Source organism: Puma concolor, chromosome A1, assembly GCF_028749965.1.
Source record: "Puma concolor isolate L17-30 chromosome A1, mPumCon1.1.hap2, whole genome shotgun sequence".
Taxonomy (NCBI): Eukaryota; Metazoa; Chordata; class Mammalia; order Carnivora; family Felidae; genus Puma; species Puma concolor.
This window is the reverse complement of record NC_141667.1, coordinates 241,534,985-241,554,678: the sequence shown is the minus strand read 5'-3', so window position 1 is coordinate 241,554,678 and position 19,694 is coordinate 241,534,985. Positions and strand designations below refer to the sequence as shown.

General features: G+C 40.4%; 1 protein-coding gene across 2 annotated transcripts in view; it reads right to left on the bottom strand.

Moving 5' to 3' along the window:
• PSPC1 (paraspeckle component 1) overlaps positions 1–16,583 on the bottom strand; it is a 110,750-nt gene extending 94,167 nt beyond the window's left edge. For both annotated transcript variants that reach the window (XR_015254405.1, XM_025924241.2), the window contains exons 1-2: positions 16,035–16,583; positions 6,605–6,906 (exon numbers count right to left, since the gene is read on the bottom strand). Coding sequence is in view for 1 of the 2 variants with exons in the window: in XM_025924241.2 (XP_025780026.1) it covers positions 6,605–6,906; positions 16,035–16,400 (668 nt within the window). In the remaining variant the exon portion in view is untranslated. The remainder of the gene's footprint in view (positions 1–6,604; positions 6,907–16,034) is intronic.
• Between the last annotated feature and the right edge of the window lie 3,111 nt (positions 16,584–19,694).

Sequence of the window (19,694 nt, the reverse complement as noted above, 5' to 3'; positions counted from 1 at the left end):
AGGAAAGGTATCAATCCCTGGAAAGTAGGGAAAGATAGGAAAGGTATGAAAAAATTAATGTATCAATCCCTTATCTGCTTAAAGAGTTACCAAAATAGGCCTGAAACAGCTATCCCACCATGCTAACAGATAAGGCTGATTTTCTGTGCCAAAACTGTGCAAACAATGTGGTTTATGTTGAACACAAACCATCTAAGCTTTTTTCCTTCATGAAGTCCTAAATTCTGGTATTTTGCCAGGTAAGTGGGAACTTAAAAAACCAACCACCCTCCACCCCACTCCTTATATATGGACATGGCTACTAGGATCAGTTAAACTTCACCTGGTAGTTAACACTTCATTCTATTGTCTCAACTAGTTGCTGGCAGAATTAAGCCAAGTACTTTTCCAACTCAACTGGAAAAGGACTCTTGGAAAGCTTATACCTAGTTTCCTCCAAACTTTACCTGGTGTGCATTTTTCCATTACTGATTTTGCTCTGTATTCTTTTGCTGTAATAATCTTAGACGTAAAACTGTATGCTAGGCCTGAGTCCAACTAGTGAATCATGAAACCAAGGAGACTTCCAAGATACACCTGTAAGCACACTTATCAAATATAACTTTTGCTGACATACTCACATTTTTATTTCCAGTCTTTTTTTTCTGATCAGTTTCTTAACACAAATTTGGATCGTAGCATACATCTAGTCTTGTCTTGCGTCCCTTTTTTTTTTACTTGCTACATTGTTTTATTTATAGAAAATAAATATACATTTTTTTAAATAGGTTCCACGCCCAACAGAGGGCTCGAACTCATGACCCCGAGATCAAGAGCCACATGCTCTATGGACTGAGCCAGTCATGCACCCCTATATATATTTATCTACATGAATTTAAGTTTTTGAGCAGTAGTTAGCACAGATGCATAGCCAAAGGCCCTGCCATAAACAGATGTGGAGTTTGCAATGTGTTTAGTTTTGTATCATTAATGACATATAACTCACATACCATAAAATTCACCATTTTAAAGTGTACAGTTCAATGGGTTTTAGTATGTGTAACCATCACCATGATCTAATACCAGAATACTTTTATCGCCCCCAAAAAAACCCCAAATTCATTAGCTATGAATTCCCTATTTCCCTGAACCTCTAGTCTACTCTCTTCTCTGTGGTATACACTCCCTTTAAAAAAATTTTTCAGGGAACCTGGCTGGCTCAGTCAATAGAGCATGTGATTCTTCTTCTCAAGGTCATGAGTTCAAGCCCCACACTGGGCACAGAGATTACTTAAAAAATAATAAAGGAATTTTTTTCATGAGTTACATTTCCTGATGTCATGAAATATTCTTGAAAAAATACACACTAATCCACTATATGATATACTTACTCAATTCTCTATTAAGAAATTTAGATGTAGCCAATCATGATAAACCAGATATAAAACGATACACCAAAGTTTTGAGTCAAATACTTACTTAAAATATACCTCTATTATAACAGTAAAACAACCTTAAGGTTTTTATACTCAGTAACTAAATACCTCCAAGTGACCAATTTCCATCAGCACCAGGATTCATAAAACACTCACGTGACTTCACTTTCACTCACTGGGTATTTTTAAACCTTTGCCAATACATAAAATTAAAAAAAAAAAGATGGGGCACCTGGTGCCTCAGTCAGTTAATCATCTGACTATTGATTTCAGCTCAGGTCATGATCTCATGAGTTCCATTAGAAGGCTTAACTAACAACAAAGTTCCTGAGCAAGGAAGAGTCTCTAAAAAAAATAAATCACTCCACCTATAGCACAATATGAAAAGAAAGGATGAGGCGCCTGGGTGGCTCAATCGGTTAAGTATCCAACTTTGGCTCAGGTCATGATCTCATGGTCCGTGAGTTCGGGCCCCATGTTGGGCTCTGTGCTGACAGCTCTGAGGCTGGAGCCTGCTTCAGATTCTGTGTCTCCCTCTCTCTCTGCCCCTCCCCCACTCCTGCTCTGTCTCTCAAAAAATGAATAAATGTTAAAAAAAATTTAAAAACAAAAAGGGATGTAGCATCAGGCTAAAATTCACCATTTATTCGTTGTGCAATCTTACACAAATTATTTAACATCTCTGGGTCAGTTTTCTCATCTGAAAAATACAAAATCCAACATGCTTATGTTTATGATCACGATTATGAAACAGAATGGATAATACAATGTCAACACTTGCCCATTCCCTCAAAATTGTTTTTAAGTTATTCTAAAAGCTACCTGTAAGACATGGTTAATTGTTTTCCAATGCCTGGCTGTAACTTTTAAAAAATACCAATTAATCAAAGCTTGCAATGGAACAAATACTAATCACATGCTTTGAGTATTTTTAGTTCCTTCCTTCCTTCATTAAATAATTGATTAGCTGGGGTACCTGGGTGGCTCAATCAGTTAAGCACATGAATTTTGATTTCTGCTCAGGTCATCATCTCAGTTCATGGGTTTGAGCCCTGTAACAGGCTCCATGCTGACAACGCAAAGACTGCTTACAATTCTCCCTCTGCCCCTCCCATGCACCCACTTGATCGCGCTCTCTCTCTCTCTCGAAATAAACAAAAAAACTTTAAAAAATTATTATTATTAGCTTAATTTGTAGCCAGGAATTATTAAAATACAGGTGCTAGAAGAGTATCGTGGTAGATGAAATAAGTCAAAGACAAATACCATAGCATTTCATTCATGTGGAATTTAAGAAACAAAGAAGAAAAAAAAAGAAAAACCAAAAAACAATCTTAACAGAGAGCAGGGGAAGTGGGTGAAATAGGTAAAGGGAATTAAGAGTACACTCATCTTGCTGAACACTGAGTAATATACAGAATTGTTGAATCACTGTATTGTATGTACACATGAAACTAATATAAAACTATATATTAACTGTACTGCAATTAAAATTAAATTTAAAAAAAATACAGGTGCTAGGATTATAGTACTGAACAAGACCAAGTCCCTGCCCTCAATGGAACTTGGCATTCTCCTGCAGAGAAAGACCTACAAATTAAAACAGTAAATGCTTTGACAAAAAATAAATTGGAGAGTATCAGTTGATACTGCAGCGGGGATGAATAAATGAAGATAAAACAGCTTCTCTAAGATGTTCCCTAGCAAAATATGAATAAAGTGGAACAAGGAGAGCAAGCATTCTCTAAACAGAGTGTAAGACCAAAATCTCTGAGAAGTGGCAGTGCTGTAAAACATATGAAACACGAATTACAGCTTTAGCATGAACACCTGACAGTCCCAAACAAATTGAAAAATGCTTTACATATCACCAAACTATGCTCCATGGGGCAGAGATGTTTTACACGGACTTTGTGTCCAATTCCCCAAACCTTAAAACATTTGAATACTCCCAACCAATAGTAAAGTAAATGGATACTTTATCTCTAACAGAGATAAAGGAATCAATGCAGCAATCAACTAGGGAACTTTTCCACCAAATCCAGTCTAAAGACTAAGGATGAACATCAAGAACACCACCCTGGGCAAATTGAAAGCAAAGGCATGTTAATACGGCAACAGGTTGAATGACTATTATAATTACTTACGAATATTTTTAAGTAAATGGATACACCATTCATGGACTAGAAAAAAGTCAGTATTATGAAGATGTCAATATGTTCCTCAGAATGACCTGAACACTCAACACGATTCTAATCAAAAGCCCAGAAGAACTTTTTTCAATTGACAAGGTGATTTTAAAATCAGTAAAGATGCAGAGGGTGCCTGGGTGGCTCAGTTAAGCGTCCAACTTCAGCTCAGGTCATGATCTCACAGTTCATGAGTTTGGCCCCACAGCCAATTTGGGATTCTCTCTCTCTGCCCCTCCCTCACTCATGCTCTCTCCTGCTTGCTCTCAAAATAAACTTTAAAAAATATATAAATAAATAAAATAAAATCAGTAAAGATAATCTGAAACTAAAGTAACATTGTACATTAATTACACTCAAATTGGGAAATAAATCAAATCAGTAAGGCTATACCAAAAAAAAAACACAACACCCAGAACAATTGGGTGATACTACTTGATTTCAAACCTTAGCACAGTGCGGGGTGCCTGGTGGCTCAGTCAGTAAAGCATGCGAATGCTGATCTCAGTGTTTAAAGTTCGAGCCCCACACTGGGTAGAGATCACTAAAAAATAAAATCTTTCTTTTTTTTCTTTTTAAAGTTTATTTATTTATAGTGAGAGAGACAGAGACAGTACCTGAGCAGGGGAGGGGCAGAGAGAGAGAGGGAAAGAGAGAATCCCAAGCAGGATCCATGCTGTCAGCAGAGCCCGATGTGGGGCTCAAACTCACTAACTGTGAGATCATGACCTGAGCCGAAACCAAAAGTTGGGACGCTTAAGCAACTGAGCCACCCAGGTGCCCCTTAAAAATAAACACTTAAAAAAAAAAAAAAGAGTGAAAGACAGTACTGGTGTAAAAGACACACCAATTGGTGAAATGAAAGTGCAGATTTTCTTCCCCTCGATTTTTGATAAAGATAAATGGTAAAAAAGGAGAAATCATAATCTTTACAATTACTGGTGCTGCAACAAATGGCACTTATATGGAAAAAAAAATCTACTATCTCACAGCATACTCAAAATGGATCACAGGTATAAATAAAAAAGCTAGGGATGCTGGGGTGGCTCAATCAGTTGAGCGTGAAACTCTTGATCTCAGCTTGGATCTTGATCTCAAGGTCATGCGTTCAAGCCCCACGTTGGGGTCCACGCTGGGCATGGAGCCTACTTTAAAAAAAAAAAGAAAAAGAAAGAAGAAAAAAAGCTATAAAATGTCTTAAGAAAGGACAAGAAAAGCTTTGCTACCTTAGGAAGGGAAAAAATTTTCATACAAGGATCCAAAAAACATAAACCATAAAAGAAAAAAAATGTAAATTATACTTCACTGCTGCTTTCTGAAGAACACTACTAAGAAAATTAAAAAGCAAGCCACATACTAGAAGAAATAGTCCTAAAACAGACCTGTATCCAGATGTTTTAATTCGATAAGGCAAACCACCCAATTAAAAAATAGACAGGGACACCTGGGTGGCTCAGTCAATTAAGCATCTGACTCTTGATTTCAGCTGAGGTCATGATCTCACGGTCTGTTGAGATCAAGCCCCAGGTCGAGCTCCACGATGACCATATGGAGCCTGCTTGCAATTCTCTCTCCCTCTATCTCTCTGCCCCTCTGCCACTTGTGCTCTCTCTCTCTCTCCAAAATAAATATTTTTTAAAAATAAAAACTAGGGGCGCCTGGGTGGCTCAGTCGGTTAAGCCTCCGACTTCAGCTCAGGTCATGATCTCGCGGTCCATGAGTTCGAGCCCCGCGTCGGGCTCTGGGCTGATGGCTGATGGCTCAGAGCCTGGAGCCTGCTTCTGATTCTGTGTCTCCCTCTCTCTCTGCCCCTGCCCCATTCATGCTCTGTCTCAAAAATAAATAAAACGTTAAAAAAAAATAAAAAAAATAAAAACTAAATTTAAAAAATAGGCAAAAAATTTGAAGATACTTCACAAAAGATGTAAAAATAGACAAAAAGCAAATGAAAAGATGCTAATCACTAGTTGTTTGGAAAATAAAATTTAAACTCACCAGGAGACACTCCTATACTAGACTATCCAAAAGACTAAAACTATCAAGTGTTGGTGAAAGTATGGAGCAACTAGAACTCTCTCACTCATTGCTTGTAGGAATGTAAAATGATACAACCATTTTGAAAAACAATTTGGCAGTTTCTTATGAAGTTGAAAATTCAGCCATTTATCCCTAATTACCCAAGCCACATGAAAGTATAATGTTCACAAGAAGCCTGTACAGAAATGTTCATAGTAGCTTTATTCACAATGGCTAATAGTTGAGAGCATCTCGAACATTCACCCACCCTTAGGTCACTGGGCAAACTGTAATTATGTCCATATGGTGGAATAAAACTCTGCCATAAAAGTGAGCAAAATACTAATACAATAATATGGATGGAATCTCATTAACATTATGCTAAGCAAAAGATATGAGACACAAAAGAGTACAAATTATTTCACTTATACGAAATAACCAGAAAAGACAAAAGACAAACTAATTTATAAGAGCAGAAAGACCAATAGCTATCTAGGACAGGGTTAAGGGGTAGAGAGAAACTGCAAAAGGGCATAAAGGAACTCGTCAGGATGACGAAAATGTTCTAGATCTTGATTGTGGTGCTAAGTTACATACATCTGTTAAAACTCCTTGAGTTCTATGTTTAAAATTGGGAACATTTTAATTCATGCAAATTATGCCTTAAAAAAACCTGAGTAAAATGTAATTCATCCATTTGTTATTTAAATATAAAATTTTACTTTGCATATAACATTCAGTAAACTGAATAAAAATCGTAATACAAATCATTTCTAAGATTCAAGTATGAATCAATACACTGAAGTCTGAAGTATGACTCTTGGAATCACACAAAAATTCCTGTTTATATTCACTATATACTTATTCAACACCTACTTACCATATGACAAGACAGTATGAACTGTATAAAGAAAGACAGAAGTTCAGCACAGAGAGAGAAGCCCATATGTAACTGCATAGGATGATGAGATGTTTAAAACTTACGTTGTTAGCAAGAATGCCCCATCACCACATCTTTCCAGAGCCTTTCGTGCAGGAGGTTTTGCTGCAAATTCTACAAAACCTTTTCCTGTAGCTCTACCACGATCATCCACAACCACAACGGCTTTCTCTACTGGACCAAACTGGGAAAATGCTTGCTCTAGAAGCTCATTGGAAACAACCGGCGAGAGGTTCTTGACAGTTAGGGCTGCTCCATGTGTAGCAAAACGAATTCGGAGAGGTCTGCTCTTCAAAATGGTGCCATCCAGCTCTGCTTTTGCAATTTCAGCCAGTGTTCTGGATTCCTTTTTAGGAGGAAAAATCACTTTTTAAAGATGATAGTAATAAACACAAATACTTTTAAATAGTGGTTTCTAGGGAGAAGAGCTGGGTAGCTTTTGGAAATGGCTGATAGGGTCACTTTGTTTTGTGTCTTTCAATTTTGGTATCACATGCATTTAAGTGTTCAAAAAATAACTGTAAACATTTTAATTAGAAAATCCCAACCCCAGGGGCGCCTGGGTGGCTCAGTCGGTTGAGCGGCCGACTTCGGCTCAGGTCACGATCTCACGGTCCGTGAGTTCGAGCCCCACGTCAGGCTCTGGGCTGATGGCTCGGAGCCTGGAAGCCTGCTTCCGATTCTGTGTCTCCCTCTCTCTCTGCCCCTCCCCCATTCATGCTCTGTCTGTCTCTGTCTCAAAAATAAACAAACATTTAAAAAAAAAAAAAAAAAATCCCAACCCCAATGTCCCAAGTCATCAAAGATGGTCTACTCATACACAAATTACCAGCTATTAAATATTCACAGCAGTATCTTTTTTAAATCTCTTACATATATTAAAAGAAAATCATAATTACTTTTTGAGACCAAGCACCGGTTACTAGAAGCTATTACTGAACAGAATAATTTTCAGTATATACTGTTTTTTGATATTTATATCTTTTATTAAAACAACCCACCTCTCCAATGCTACACAAATCCCCTTTCCTCTTTCATTTTTTACATTTCCTATGAAAACTATTATTAGATGTTGTTAACCAGGTCTCCTGAAATACTTTCATGGGCTACACATTTCTCCATTATATTGAGAGAAGCAAACACATACATTCATGGGCTGTAAGAGTTATCTCCATTATACAGAAAATCAAGTACACACCCGTTTATAAACTAGAAAATATGTTCAATGCTGAAACCACAAGAGAACTTCCTTCTTGAAGAATTCAAAGTTGGTATAGAATACAGACATCTAAACATAATCAACAAACAAGTTTAATATAAGTATGTTCTTTTCCTTTGTGTTGTGAGAACTCTACAGTGAGAATTTAAACAGGTTTTATATGCATTTGTAGTAAGAGTAAAAATATACTGTCTTATGAAAAAAGTCTTAAGGTCACAACAGATCTTTATTTAATACCTAAAATACAACAACTTTAAATTACTACAACTTACACAAAAATCTATAGAACTAATTTTACAAAGACAAGTCTAACCTTTTTTTTTAATGTGTATTTATTTTTGAGAGAAAGAGAAAGAGCACGAGCAGAAGAGGGGCAGAGAGAGGACAAAGGATCCAAAGCAAGCTCTGTGCTGACAGCTGAGAGCCCGACACAGGGCTCAAACTCAGCAACTGTGAGATCATGACTGAGCCGAAGTCAGATGCTTAACTGAGCCTCGGGGTGCCCCAACAAATCTAACCTTTTTACAGATACTCAAAATGGCTACTTTTTAAAAATGTTTTTATTTATTTTTGAGACAAAGAGAGACAAAGCATGAGCAGGGGAGGGGCAGAGAGACAGGGAGACACAGAATCTGAAGCAGGCTCCAGGCTCTGAGCTGTCAGCACAGAGCCTGACGCAGGGCTCGAATGCATGGATTGTGAGATCATGACCTGAGCCGAAGTCGGATGTTCAACCGACTGAGCCACCCAGGTGCCCCTCAAAATGGCTATTTTTAAAAAATTACTCTTAGAAATTTTTAATTAAAATTACTCTTAACAAAGTAATACCAGCAAACATTTAATAAATATCTAACAGGGGATAGGCACTTTGCACCTAATCTGTCATATGACCCAACAACTCTTAAGAGGTAGATTTTAAGAATGAAGTCTTGAATTAAAATGCTGTTAGGTATGGAGTGCCTGGGTAGCTCAGTCAGTTAAGAACCTGACTTCTGAAGCTCAGTTCACAATATCACAGTTTGTGAGTTGGAGCCCCGCGTCGGGCTTTGTGCTGACAGTGCAGAGCGTGCTTCAGATCCTCTGTCTCCCCCTCTCTGCCCTTTCTCTGCTCACTCTCTCTCAAAAATAAATATTAAAAATAATAATAATAATGCTGTTAAGTTTAATTGGGAATGGGAAGGGACAGGAGGAAATTTCAAGAGATGATAACGTTCTCTATCCTGATAGTTTGAATTAAACAAATGTTATTTATCTAAAATCACCAAATTGTACACTGAAAATTTGTTCATTTTGCTGTATGCAGAGGTCAAATACCTCAAAAATAATATTGGACTCTAGTTACTAGTAAGCATGCTGGATGGGCACCTTGGGTGGCTCAGTCGGTTGAGCATCCGACTTCGGCTCAGGTCATGATCTCACGGTTCGTGAGTTCGAGCCCCGCGTCAGGCTCTGTGTTGACAGCTCAGAGCCTGGAGCCTGCTTCAGATTCTGTGTCCCCCGCCCTGTCTCTCTCCGCCCCACCCCTGCTTGTGCTCTGCCTTTCAAAAATGAATAAACATTAAAAAAAAATTTTTAATAATAAGCATGCTGGAGTGTTTAAGAGTCAAGAACTGATGGATGAAAAGATGAATAGATATGTGAAAAACACATTATAAGAAAACTTAAGTATGAATCTAGATGGTGGATCTATGGCTGTTCATTTCTATGTATCTGAAATTTTTCATAATAAAATGTTAGGGGTAGAAGGATAAAGAGAACTTGGTGAGGACTTTCTAAAAGTGAAAAGTGCTTCCAGAGGATGTCTCCTCTTCAGATTCAGTCAAGTATAATCACAATGTCATATATTTTGTTTTTCCACAGAGGAAGCAGAAAATCCCCAATTTTTATGTTAAATCAAGTAATTTTTTTTACAGTTGGCAATGAATTCAATTTTTAATACTTTTGAGCCAAATGAAATGTTTATGCTGTCAGGAATTTTCAATGCCATGATCCTTCTTCAAAGTTTATACTCTTCATGGTTTTAAATAATTCCGCACCGGAGTTTCTCAACTTTAGCACTACTGACATTATGGGCAAGATAATTCTTGGCGGGGGGGGGGGGGGGGGGGGGGTCTGTGCATTACAGGAGACTTAATAAGCCAACAGAAACAACCCCCACTTCTGACAATGAAAGATGTCTCCAGACATCATCAAATGTCCCCTGGGAAGCAGAACCACTCCATGTAAGAACCACTGCTGTTGGGGCACCCAGGTAGCTCAGCTGATTAAGCTTCAGGTCTTCATCTCAGGGTGGTAAATTCAAGCCCTGCACTGGGCTCCATGCTGGGTACAGAGCCTACTAAAAAAAAGGGGGGGTTGCAATGCCTGGGTGGCTCAATCAGTTAAGCCTCCGCTTAACTCTTGGTTTCAACTCAGGTCATGATCTCACTGTTTGTAAGGTTTGTGAGATGGAAGGACAAAGAGCCTCCTTGGGATTCTCTCCCTTTCAGTAGGCCCCTCCCCCACTGGCATGCATGTGCTCAAAAACCACTGCTGTAAATCTGTACTAAAGTATCTGTAAAATCAATTAAAATTATGTGTTTGAAATGAAACCAAATATTTGTTTACTTCATGACTCAGAATAATGATACCGAGGTAACTTTTACTAAGCAGGTAGTATATTCCAGCTCTTCATTATTTTATGTATATTCACAACTATGTATGCATTATCTTCTACTGGTCTCATCAACAATCTTATAAAGTGGGTTATTACTATCCCCACTTCACTTATAGGTAAACAGGCCTAGAGAGGTTGAAACAACTTGCCAAAAAATCTGGCCAACTGCAGCAACGTGGATGGAACTGGAGGGTATTATGCTAAGTGAAATCAGTTGGTCAGAGACAGACATATACCACATGTTTTCACTCTTATGTGGTTCCTGAGAAACTTATAAGACCATGGGGAGGGGAAGGGGGGGAAAAAAAAAGTCACAGAGAGGGAGGGAGGCAAACCATAAGAGACTATTAAATACTGAGAACAGGGGCGCCTGGGTGGCGCAGTCGGTTAAGCGTCCGACTTCAACCAGGTCACGATCTCACGGTCCGTGAGTTCGAGCCCCGCGTCGGGCTCTGGGCTGATGGCTCGGAGCCTGTTTCCAATTCTGTGTCTCCCTCTCTCTCTGCGCCTCCCCCGTTCATGCTCTGTCTCTCTCTGTCCCAAAAATAAATAAAAAACGTTGAAAAAAAAAAAAATTTTTAAATACTGAGAACAAACTGAGGGTTGATGGGGGATGAAGGAAAGGGGAAAGTGGGTGATGGGCACTGAGGAGGGCACTTGTGAGGATGAGCACTGGGTGTTGTATGGAAACCAATTTGACAATAAATTATATTTAGTAAAAACAAACAAAAGAAATAACTTGCCAAAGATCTACACAAAATTCATAATCTCTACCAAATACATCATAAATCCCTCCTTTCAGCTAGTGTCCCAGCATTACTCTGTATAAAAAGTACAAGTACAGGTTCTTAACTAAAAATAATACAAAAAGTATCAAGAAACTAGGTGACTATCCCAAGTTACAGATTGCTTGTAATAGGGTCAAATGATGTACATTGGATCCTTTCCAAAGGCTCATTCCAAAGCACCTGATATTTTTCTCATTGTTCAACTAATAGTTAAAAGTTCCCACTGTAATAGTACTAATCCACTGAGATAAATTGGAAACAGCCTTCAAGTCAATCAATAGAAAGTTCGGGTAAATGGCAGTCCATTCATACTGTGAAATACAATATGGTCATTAAAAATCAATCTCATGGGGCGCCTGGGTGGCGCAGTCGGTTAAGCATCCGACTTCAGCCAGCTCACGATCTCGCGGTCCGGGAGTTCGAGCCCCGCGTCAGGCTCTGGGCTGATGGCTCAGAGCCTGGAGCCTGTTTCCGATTCTGTGTCTCCCTCTCTCTCTGCCCCTCCCTCGTTCATGCTCTGTCTCTCTCTGTCCGAAAAATAAATAAAAAACGTTAAAAAAAAAAAAATTTTTTTTTAAAAAATCAATCTCATGACATAAAAGATACCAGATATATTAAATGAAAACCTCAAAACACAACAGAGTATATAGTATGGTTTGATTTTTTATGGAAAAATGAAAGATTAACAGTGATTACATTTAATGCATTAGGGGACAATCTTTCACTAAAATTAAAACTGTAGTAAGAAAACTTCCCTGAACTAAAAGAGCATTTGAAATTATATGCTAGACAGGCCTACTAAGGAGATTGTGCAACATCTTCTCTAATGTTTGACATTCCATAAGAAACACACAGCATTGCATACTTAACAAAAAGCACGAGGGGAAAGGGTTTAACCCGCGATGACTATATTAAATTCAGTTGATTTTTAACTCTTTAATTACAACAGTGGTTCTCAAACCTTAGCAAACATAAGAATAACATGGAGGGCTAGCTAAAACCCAAGACTGAGGGCCCCAACCCACAATTTCTGATTCAGTAGATCCTGGGTGGGCCTTAGAATTTGCATTTCCAACAAATTCCCAGTTAACTGATGAGGTGAGACAATTTTTAGATGGGGTAGTCAGCACTGCTAGCGTGAATAGTAGGGAATATAAGTGGCCTTCTGCTTACACTGGGAGGATACCTGGATCTGTTGGACAGGGAACACACGTCTATAAATCACCGCTCCAGAAGTCTGGTTTACTAAAGTTAAAAGTAGGGGGAAGAAAAAGATAAAAGCAGAAACTGAGTTCAGATCAAACTAATACCAGTTTTAACAACATTAAACTAGCTGTAAAATGCACCACAGGGGCACCTAGCTGGCTCAGTCTGAGTAGTGAGCGGCTCTGGAGTTCGTGAGTTCAAGCCCCACTCTGAGTATAGAGATTACTTACATATATACATATAATCGTTTTTTAAAAGGTTATATTAATACATATAAATAATCTTTTTTTAAAAAAATGCACTACAACTTTTCAGTTAATTTATCCAATCTAAATTGGCAGTAACAAGCCAAAACCTAAAAAGAAGCTTTTAGGTCTAAAATTCCACAAAATGTATCCAAAATAAACAGTCTATTTCAACCCTAAAGTACCACAGGCTCACATCATAATACGGCTTTATGATCTTATGAGGAAATGCCACTTAAATTCTTTTTCCCAACCGTTACATATTAGCAATGCTGACCCTATAACAGCTCAAAAATGTTGTCTCACCTTACCAATTAACTGGAAAACGACAACTACCAGTGTAAGACAATTTATTTGCATTTAGTATTTCCAGGGGCATCTGGGTGGCTCAGTCAGTTAAGCCTCCAATTTCAGCTCAGGTCATGATCTCTAGGTTCTTGAGCTCCAGACCCACATGGGGCTCTGTGCTGATGGCTCAGAGCCTGGAGCCTGCTTCAGATTCTGTGTCCTCCCTCTCTCTCTGCCCCTCCCCCTCTCGGGCTCTGTCTCTCTCTCTCTCTCTCTCAAAAAATAAACATTAAAAAAATTGTTTTGGGGTACCTGGGTGACTCAGTTGGTTAAGTGTTCAACTCCAGCTCAGGTCATGATCTTACAGTTTGTGGATTCAAGCCCTGCATCGGGCTCTGTGCTGACAGCTCAGAGCCTGGAGCCTGCTTTGGATTCTGTGTCTCCCTCTCTCTTTGCCCCTCCCCCATTCTCTCTCTCTCAAAAATAAACATTAAATTTTTTTAATTGTTTTTTAAATGAAAATATAATCTAAAAATATATATCAGATAAAATTACGCCACTATTTAGAGCCACTACACCACCACTACACACTACAGCCACTATATCATTACTTACGTTCAGATCAGGTATACACGATGTTGTTTTCCTAAGCAGAAAAATACATAACTCAGAAATATTTAAAGCTTTTAAATTTACCTGTTTATCACAGAGCTCAGATTAAACAGTAAAGTTATCCATAAAGTCAAATCTTTTAAGCTAAATTCTAATTTCCTACTGGCAAATTTTTAACATTCCTACACCAAAAAATAACATGACAGGTTTAGAGGAGCATATCCCAAAGGAGCAGACAACAGCAGCCCCTCTCACCTCCCCATTTCATAATCCCATTAAGACTTTTTTTTAAAAAGAAACTAGGGGCGCCTGGGTGGCTCAGTCGGTTGAGCGTCCAACTTCGGCTCAGGTCACGATCTCACCGTCCGTGAGTTCGAGCCCCGCGTCAGGCTCTGGGCTGATGGCTCAGAGCCTGGAGCCTGCTTCCGATTCTGTGTCTCCCTCTCTCTCTGCCCCTCCCCCATTCATGCTCTGTCTCTCTCTGTCTCAAAAATAAATCAACATTAAAAAAACATTTTTTTTAAAAAAAGAAACTAATAGCAATGAGTTGTGCTGTCCAACACAGTAGCCACTAACCACAGGTGGCTATTTAAATTTAAAAGTAAGTAAAATTTAAAGTTCAAATCCTCAGGCACAAGTGCTACATTTCAAGTGCTCAAGAGTCACATATGGCTAGTAGCTACTACACCAGACAGCACATATACATAGCATTTTCCATCACTACAGAAAGTTCTATTGGCAGGGTTAATAATACACTAAAGGAGAAAGGATTCTTAGTAGCTTTAAAGACAGAAAGGAATAAGATTTTTCCATGTTAAGATATTTACTATTGGCTTATTTTTAAGTGCAAGGCTCCCAAAACAAAGGGAAATGGAGTCCTACCATTCTTCCTCCCGAATGTAAACTTTAGAACAGACCAACACGGTGCCAGAAGCTAAAGACTAGGAAAATGTGAAATAACATCCTTTTGGAAAGTTTACTAAAAGTTGCCTAACCTCACTTCCTTTAAAATAACTTTTGGATTTATATTAAAAATAACTTTACCAAATGACAGGCTGTTTCCCTACTGTCCTAAAGGTAATGATTTATAATTTTATGTTTAAAACGCACTGATTATTTAACTTGAATTTCAAGGACATTTTCAGGTCTCATTAATATTCTATGAAGATTTACCCTTCTCTTGAAGCCATTTAAGATTTTAGATGTTCAAATGTTCTCCCTAAAAAAAATACAATGTCACAACATTACAATCAATTCTGTCTACATATTAAAATTTTGCCTGGGTCAATCATGAAGAGAATGCAATTTTGAAAGTTAAAGTTCCAAAAAGAAGCTTCCACAAACTGCAAAGCACATAAAATTTGAGGGTCAAACTAGAAAGGCAACACATGCAGAAAAAGTACTTGTGTAAAAATGTCTCCAACAAAGTTATTTTCTTGGGGAAAAAACCTAGCATCTAGATATGAATTACAATGAAGCTATGTAAGTGACACTGATTCACCACAAAGCACTCAGGAAAACTGAAGAGAGTAGGTATTTGCCCTGTTAAGAAGAGTATACCCTCGCTGTTTGATTAATTTTTTTGTTCGATGTAAGGGAGGCACAATTTTTGCATGATATTGGAAAACTTTTTAAGATCTGGACTAAAAAAAAGGTAAAATGTGTACTCTTCCAGCAACAAAAAATGCCTATAAAATATATTTATATATGATTTTATATATATAATTCATCCCCCCCCCAAAAAAAACAACGTAGAAACTTCCAGAATGTTTGGGAGAGGACGCATATTACATTAGCTATCCAATAATCCAACGCCGTCCAGATACTGCAGCGTTTCAGAACTAGGCGGTTTAAGATGTGCTGCGCTGAGGCGGGGTGAGAAACGACACGGTTTACCTTTAAACGCTTCCAAGTCTGGCTGAAACCAGGGAGATCGTTCGGAAAACGTTTTTAAGAAGCGAGTCCGCTGGCTGCTCTTCCATGCCCCACGAAATTTCTGGTGAGACCGGAGCTTCCCTTCCAAATTCGTATCTAAGGCCCTCACGACACAGTTTCGCCGGGAGAAGTCTCACCCCAAAACACGGCGGCCCCCTCCCCTGCCCCCGGTGGGAAGCAGGCGACGGGAACCCCTAGGCGGGGGAGCCGCAGCCCCCGGAGCGCGCGGGCCAGCGGAGCCCGCCGCGCGCCCAGCCGAAACGTTGGCGACGGCCACCGCGGAGGGCCGGGGAGCCCGGGCCCGCTCGTCGGAAATACGGGGCTACCACGCCGCGCCGGGGGACAGGCCGGTCCGGCGCGGGAAGACCGGGACGGCAGGCGCCGCGATGCTCACAGGCCACAGAAAGGGCCGCGGCTGTGCCCAGGGCTTTCGCCGGGGCGGCCGGCATGGAGGCTGCCTGCGGCGCCCCGCTCCCTTCACGCCCCCTTCCCCTGACAACGCTGCGGCCGGGGCCCGACACTCACCAAACGGATGAAGCCGAAGCCACGGTCCCGATTGATGAAGACCTCGCTGGGCTCGCCGTAGCGCTCGAAGAGCCGCTTGAAGTCCTCCTCCGTGATGTCCGTGGGCAAGTTCCCCACGAAGAGGCGGCAGCGCTGCGTGTACGTTTTCTCGCCCGGCTTGAGGAAGCTCTTGATGTCGATGGTGAAGCCCATCTCCTCGTCGGGGTGGTCCTCCGGGGGCACCGGGGCAGGTGGCGCCGGCTCCCCAGCCAGCGCGAGCGCCATGGCGGCCGTCGGCTCGCTCTCGCCTGCCGCAGACTCCAGAGCGCGAAGGCGGGCCGGGTTTTTCTCAATGCGTACTTGCTTCAGGTTTCCTCTTAACATCATCTTAGTGAGTTCACTTATACCGGATAGAATTCTAGATCTATAGCTGTATCACTATATATACCTACAGAAACGGAATATGGAAGGACAAAGTCAGAGAAGACACCTAGGTCGCCACGCCGGCTGCCCTACCCCGAAGGACTCACGCCCGAGGCGGCTGCACGTTCAAAATGGCGCTGCCACAAGCCGCAGCTACAAGAAGAGACGCCGGCCGTAAGTCCCGCCCCACCGCAAAGGCCGGCGCCGGAGCTGACGCGCCTGCGCAGTATCGGCGCTAACCGGCACGGTAGCTAGCGTGCGCCGGAGCGCGACGTTACTAGAGCTGCGGGTTCAATCAACCTCCTAGGCTGGCGGAAATGCGGTTTCCTGACCTAAGTTAGTTAGCCGAGTGTTGGACTGCGTCGGGTGAAAATTTGTGCGATGTGTGCGATGTGAAAACACAGTGATTGGGGAACATCCATATTTTAAATATCCTGCTCAATTTTCAGTGACTATGAAAAAATGAAAATTTGCAGATTTTATGCATAGCCTTGAAGATGTTTCCCACTAATTGAAACACGTAAAAACACATTTATTTCAGCCGTTTCGACAGCAAGCTTTTTATTATATTTACTGAGACTATAAAATAATTGTGCTATTGATTATTCACAACTCCATGAAATTGCTTATGAAATTCTGAACTCTTACGGACCACATTCTGTGAGAAGGGTCAACATTTTCTATAAGGGGCCAGACTGCAAATATTTTAAGATTTGTGAGCCATACAGCGTGTGCCAAACTACTCGATTCTGCCCAGTACCTCTCCTGGCACATGGGCAGGTACTCTTCAGTGAGTGTTAAAAAGAAATGAATTCACACTCTGAAAAACATTTCAGTAGTTTCTCATGAAACTAAACATATGCTTCCTTTAGGGTTGCCAGATTGGCCCAGTCCCTGAAGCGGTGATTTCAGCCCAGGTCATGATCTCCATGATAGCAGGGTGGTGAGTTCTAGCAGGCATGGAGCCGGCTTAAGATTATCTCTCTCTCTCTCTCTCTCTCTCTCTCTCTCTCTCTCTCTCTCTCTCTCCCCCTCTCTCTCCCCCTCTCCTCTCTCTCTCTCTCCCCCCCTCTTTCTCTCTCTCTCCCCCCCATCCCTTCCCTTCACTCTCTCTCTCAAATAAATAAAATCTTAAAAACAACACCAAACAAACAAAAAACAAGAAAAAACAAGAAAAAGACACCTGGGTGGCCCAGTTGGTTAAGCCTCCAACTTGGGTTCAGGTCATGATCTCAAGGTTCATGGGTTGGAGCCCCACATCCATCTCTGCGTTGACAGCTCAGAGCCTGGAGCCTGCTTTGGATTCTGTCTCTCCCTATCGCTCTCTGACCCTCCCCCGCTTGTGTGCGTGCGCTCTCTCTCTCTCTCTCTCTCTCTCTCAAAAATAAACATTAAAAAAAAGAAAAAAAGCCATATGCTTACTTTAGAAAAGCAATCCTACTCCTAACCATCCAAATGAAGTGAAAATTTGCATTCACACAAAAAAACTATATGCAAGTGTTTATAGGGGCTTTATTTGTAATTAGTAAAAACTGGAAACAATCCAAATGTCCAACTAGTGATAGGTAAACAATGGTACACTCACATAATAGAATATACTCACCAATACAAGGAATGAACTATAGAATATATATCAGTGGTTGCCAAGAGTGTGGAGGGGTGAGGGGTTGACTGCACAGAGACACAGGGAAATTTTTGGAATGTTGAAACTATTGAGGTGGTGGCTACACAACTGTATTTACCAAAACCTGGTAAACTGTGCACTAAAAGGCTCAGCATTACTGTATCTAAATTATACTTTAAACAAAAAATTTCAAACTATCCAAAGAAATAAAAATAAAATACCATCAAGACTAATACCTACTTACTTTAGTTGCCACCAAAATTCTAATCATCCACACTCTAATCCCCGTATAGCTCTGTAAATTCCTGAGTCTAACCCAATTCCCCGCAGCCCTCTCAGTTGCTCCAAAGCCTTCTGTTGAGTGCTTGGAATCTCACTCCCAAGTCATCAGCAAAATCCTCAATCTTTCATTTTTTTCTCTGAATATCTTCATCTTCCTGCTTTAACTGGAACATGGTTTTCCTCTGAGGACTGTTTCCCTAACAGCCAAGAAGGCTCCCTAGAAGGGGATGGGTTTTTTTCCTCTATTTACGGGTCACCAGACTTGAGGATGGGATACATTTTCCATGACCCCTTGCAAGTTGGAGAACATTTTCCCTCTCCTTTAACAAAAAACCTAGCTCCAAAAAGCTCGTGACCACATAAGCATGAGTTTATGCTCCCTCTCCCACTCTCCTTCTTCTTCACTCTCCCTTCTCCCTGTAATAGCTTTCTCACCACTCTTTAAATTTACAACCACAAATGTCAGGTAAGACCTCAGCCCCTAGTTATTTCTCTCACCTAACAATTTCAGACTATTTTCTCTCTCCTCAAACCAACACTCCTCCCTACCTCTACCCTCCCTACCCGTCCCTCCTATTACAAGAATGAATTGCCAATGATGCCCTCTTAAGGCCAACCCACTGGATAGCATCTTCTTTCCAAGCACTTTGCTTCCGCAGTTACCTAGTCAGTCACTTGATCTGTATTGAACTATTTCCATTTGCAAAACAAAACAAACTGTTGAAATAACTATCACCTTAAAAATAAAAAAGGAAAGGGGCGTCTGAGTGGCTCAGCCAGTTAAGCGTCTGACTCTTGATTTAGGCTCCAGTCATGAGCTCACAGTTCCTGGGATTGAGCCCTGTGTAAGTCTCCGTGCTGGATTCTCTCTTTCTGCCCCTCTCCTGGCTCATACTCTCTCTCTCTCTCTCTCTCTCTCTCTCTCTCTCAAAAATAAACTTTAAAAAAAAATAAATGTTTAAAAAATAAGTAATAAAAAAATCCTTCTTAGACCCATGTTGTTCTCTAGCTGTTTCTTTACTAGAGAGGAAGGAAGGAAGGAAGGAAGGAAGGAAGGAAGGAAGGAAGGAAGGAAGGAAGGAAAGAAGGAAGGGAGGAAGGAATGAAGGAAGGAAACCCAAGAACTGTTTGTATTTTCTGTCTTCATTTGCTCATCATTTTATTTTTCCTTAAACCACATTAATTGGATGTCTATCCCCACATTCCATTCCTCTGAAACCTCTCTTGACACAATGGGCAACAGCCTCTACTTTATCAGATGCAATAGTTAAATCTCAGACTTTTCAGCAGCATTTGACATTGTAGATCCGTGCCCGAGTTCCACCATGGGAAATACCTACTTGACAGTTATT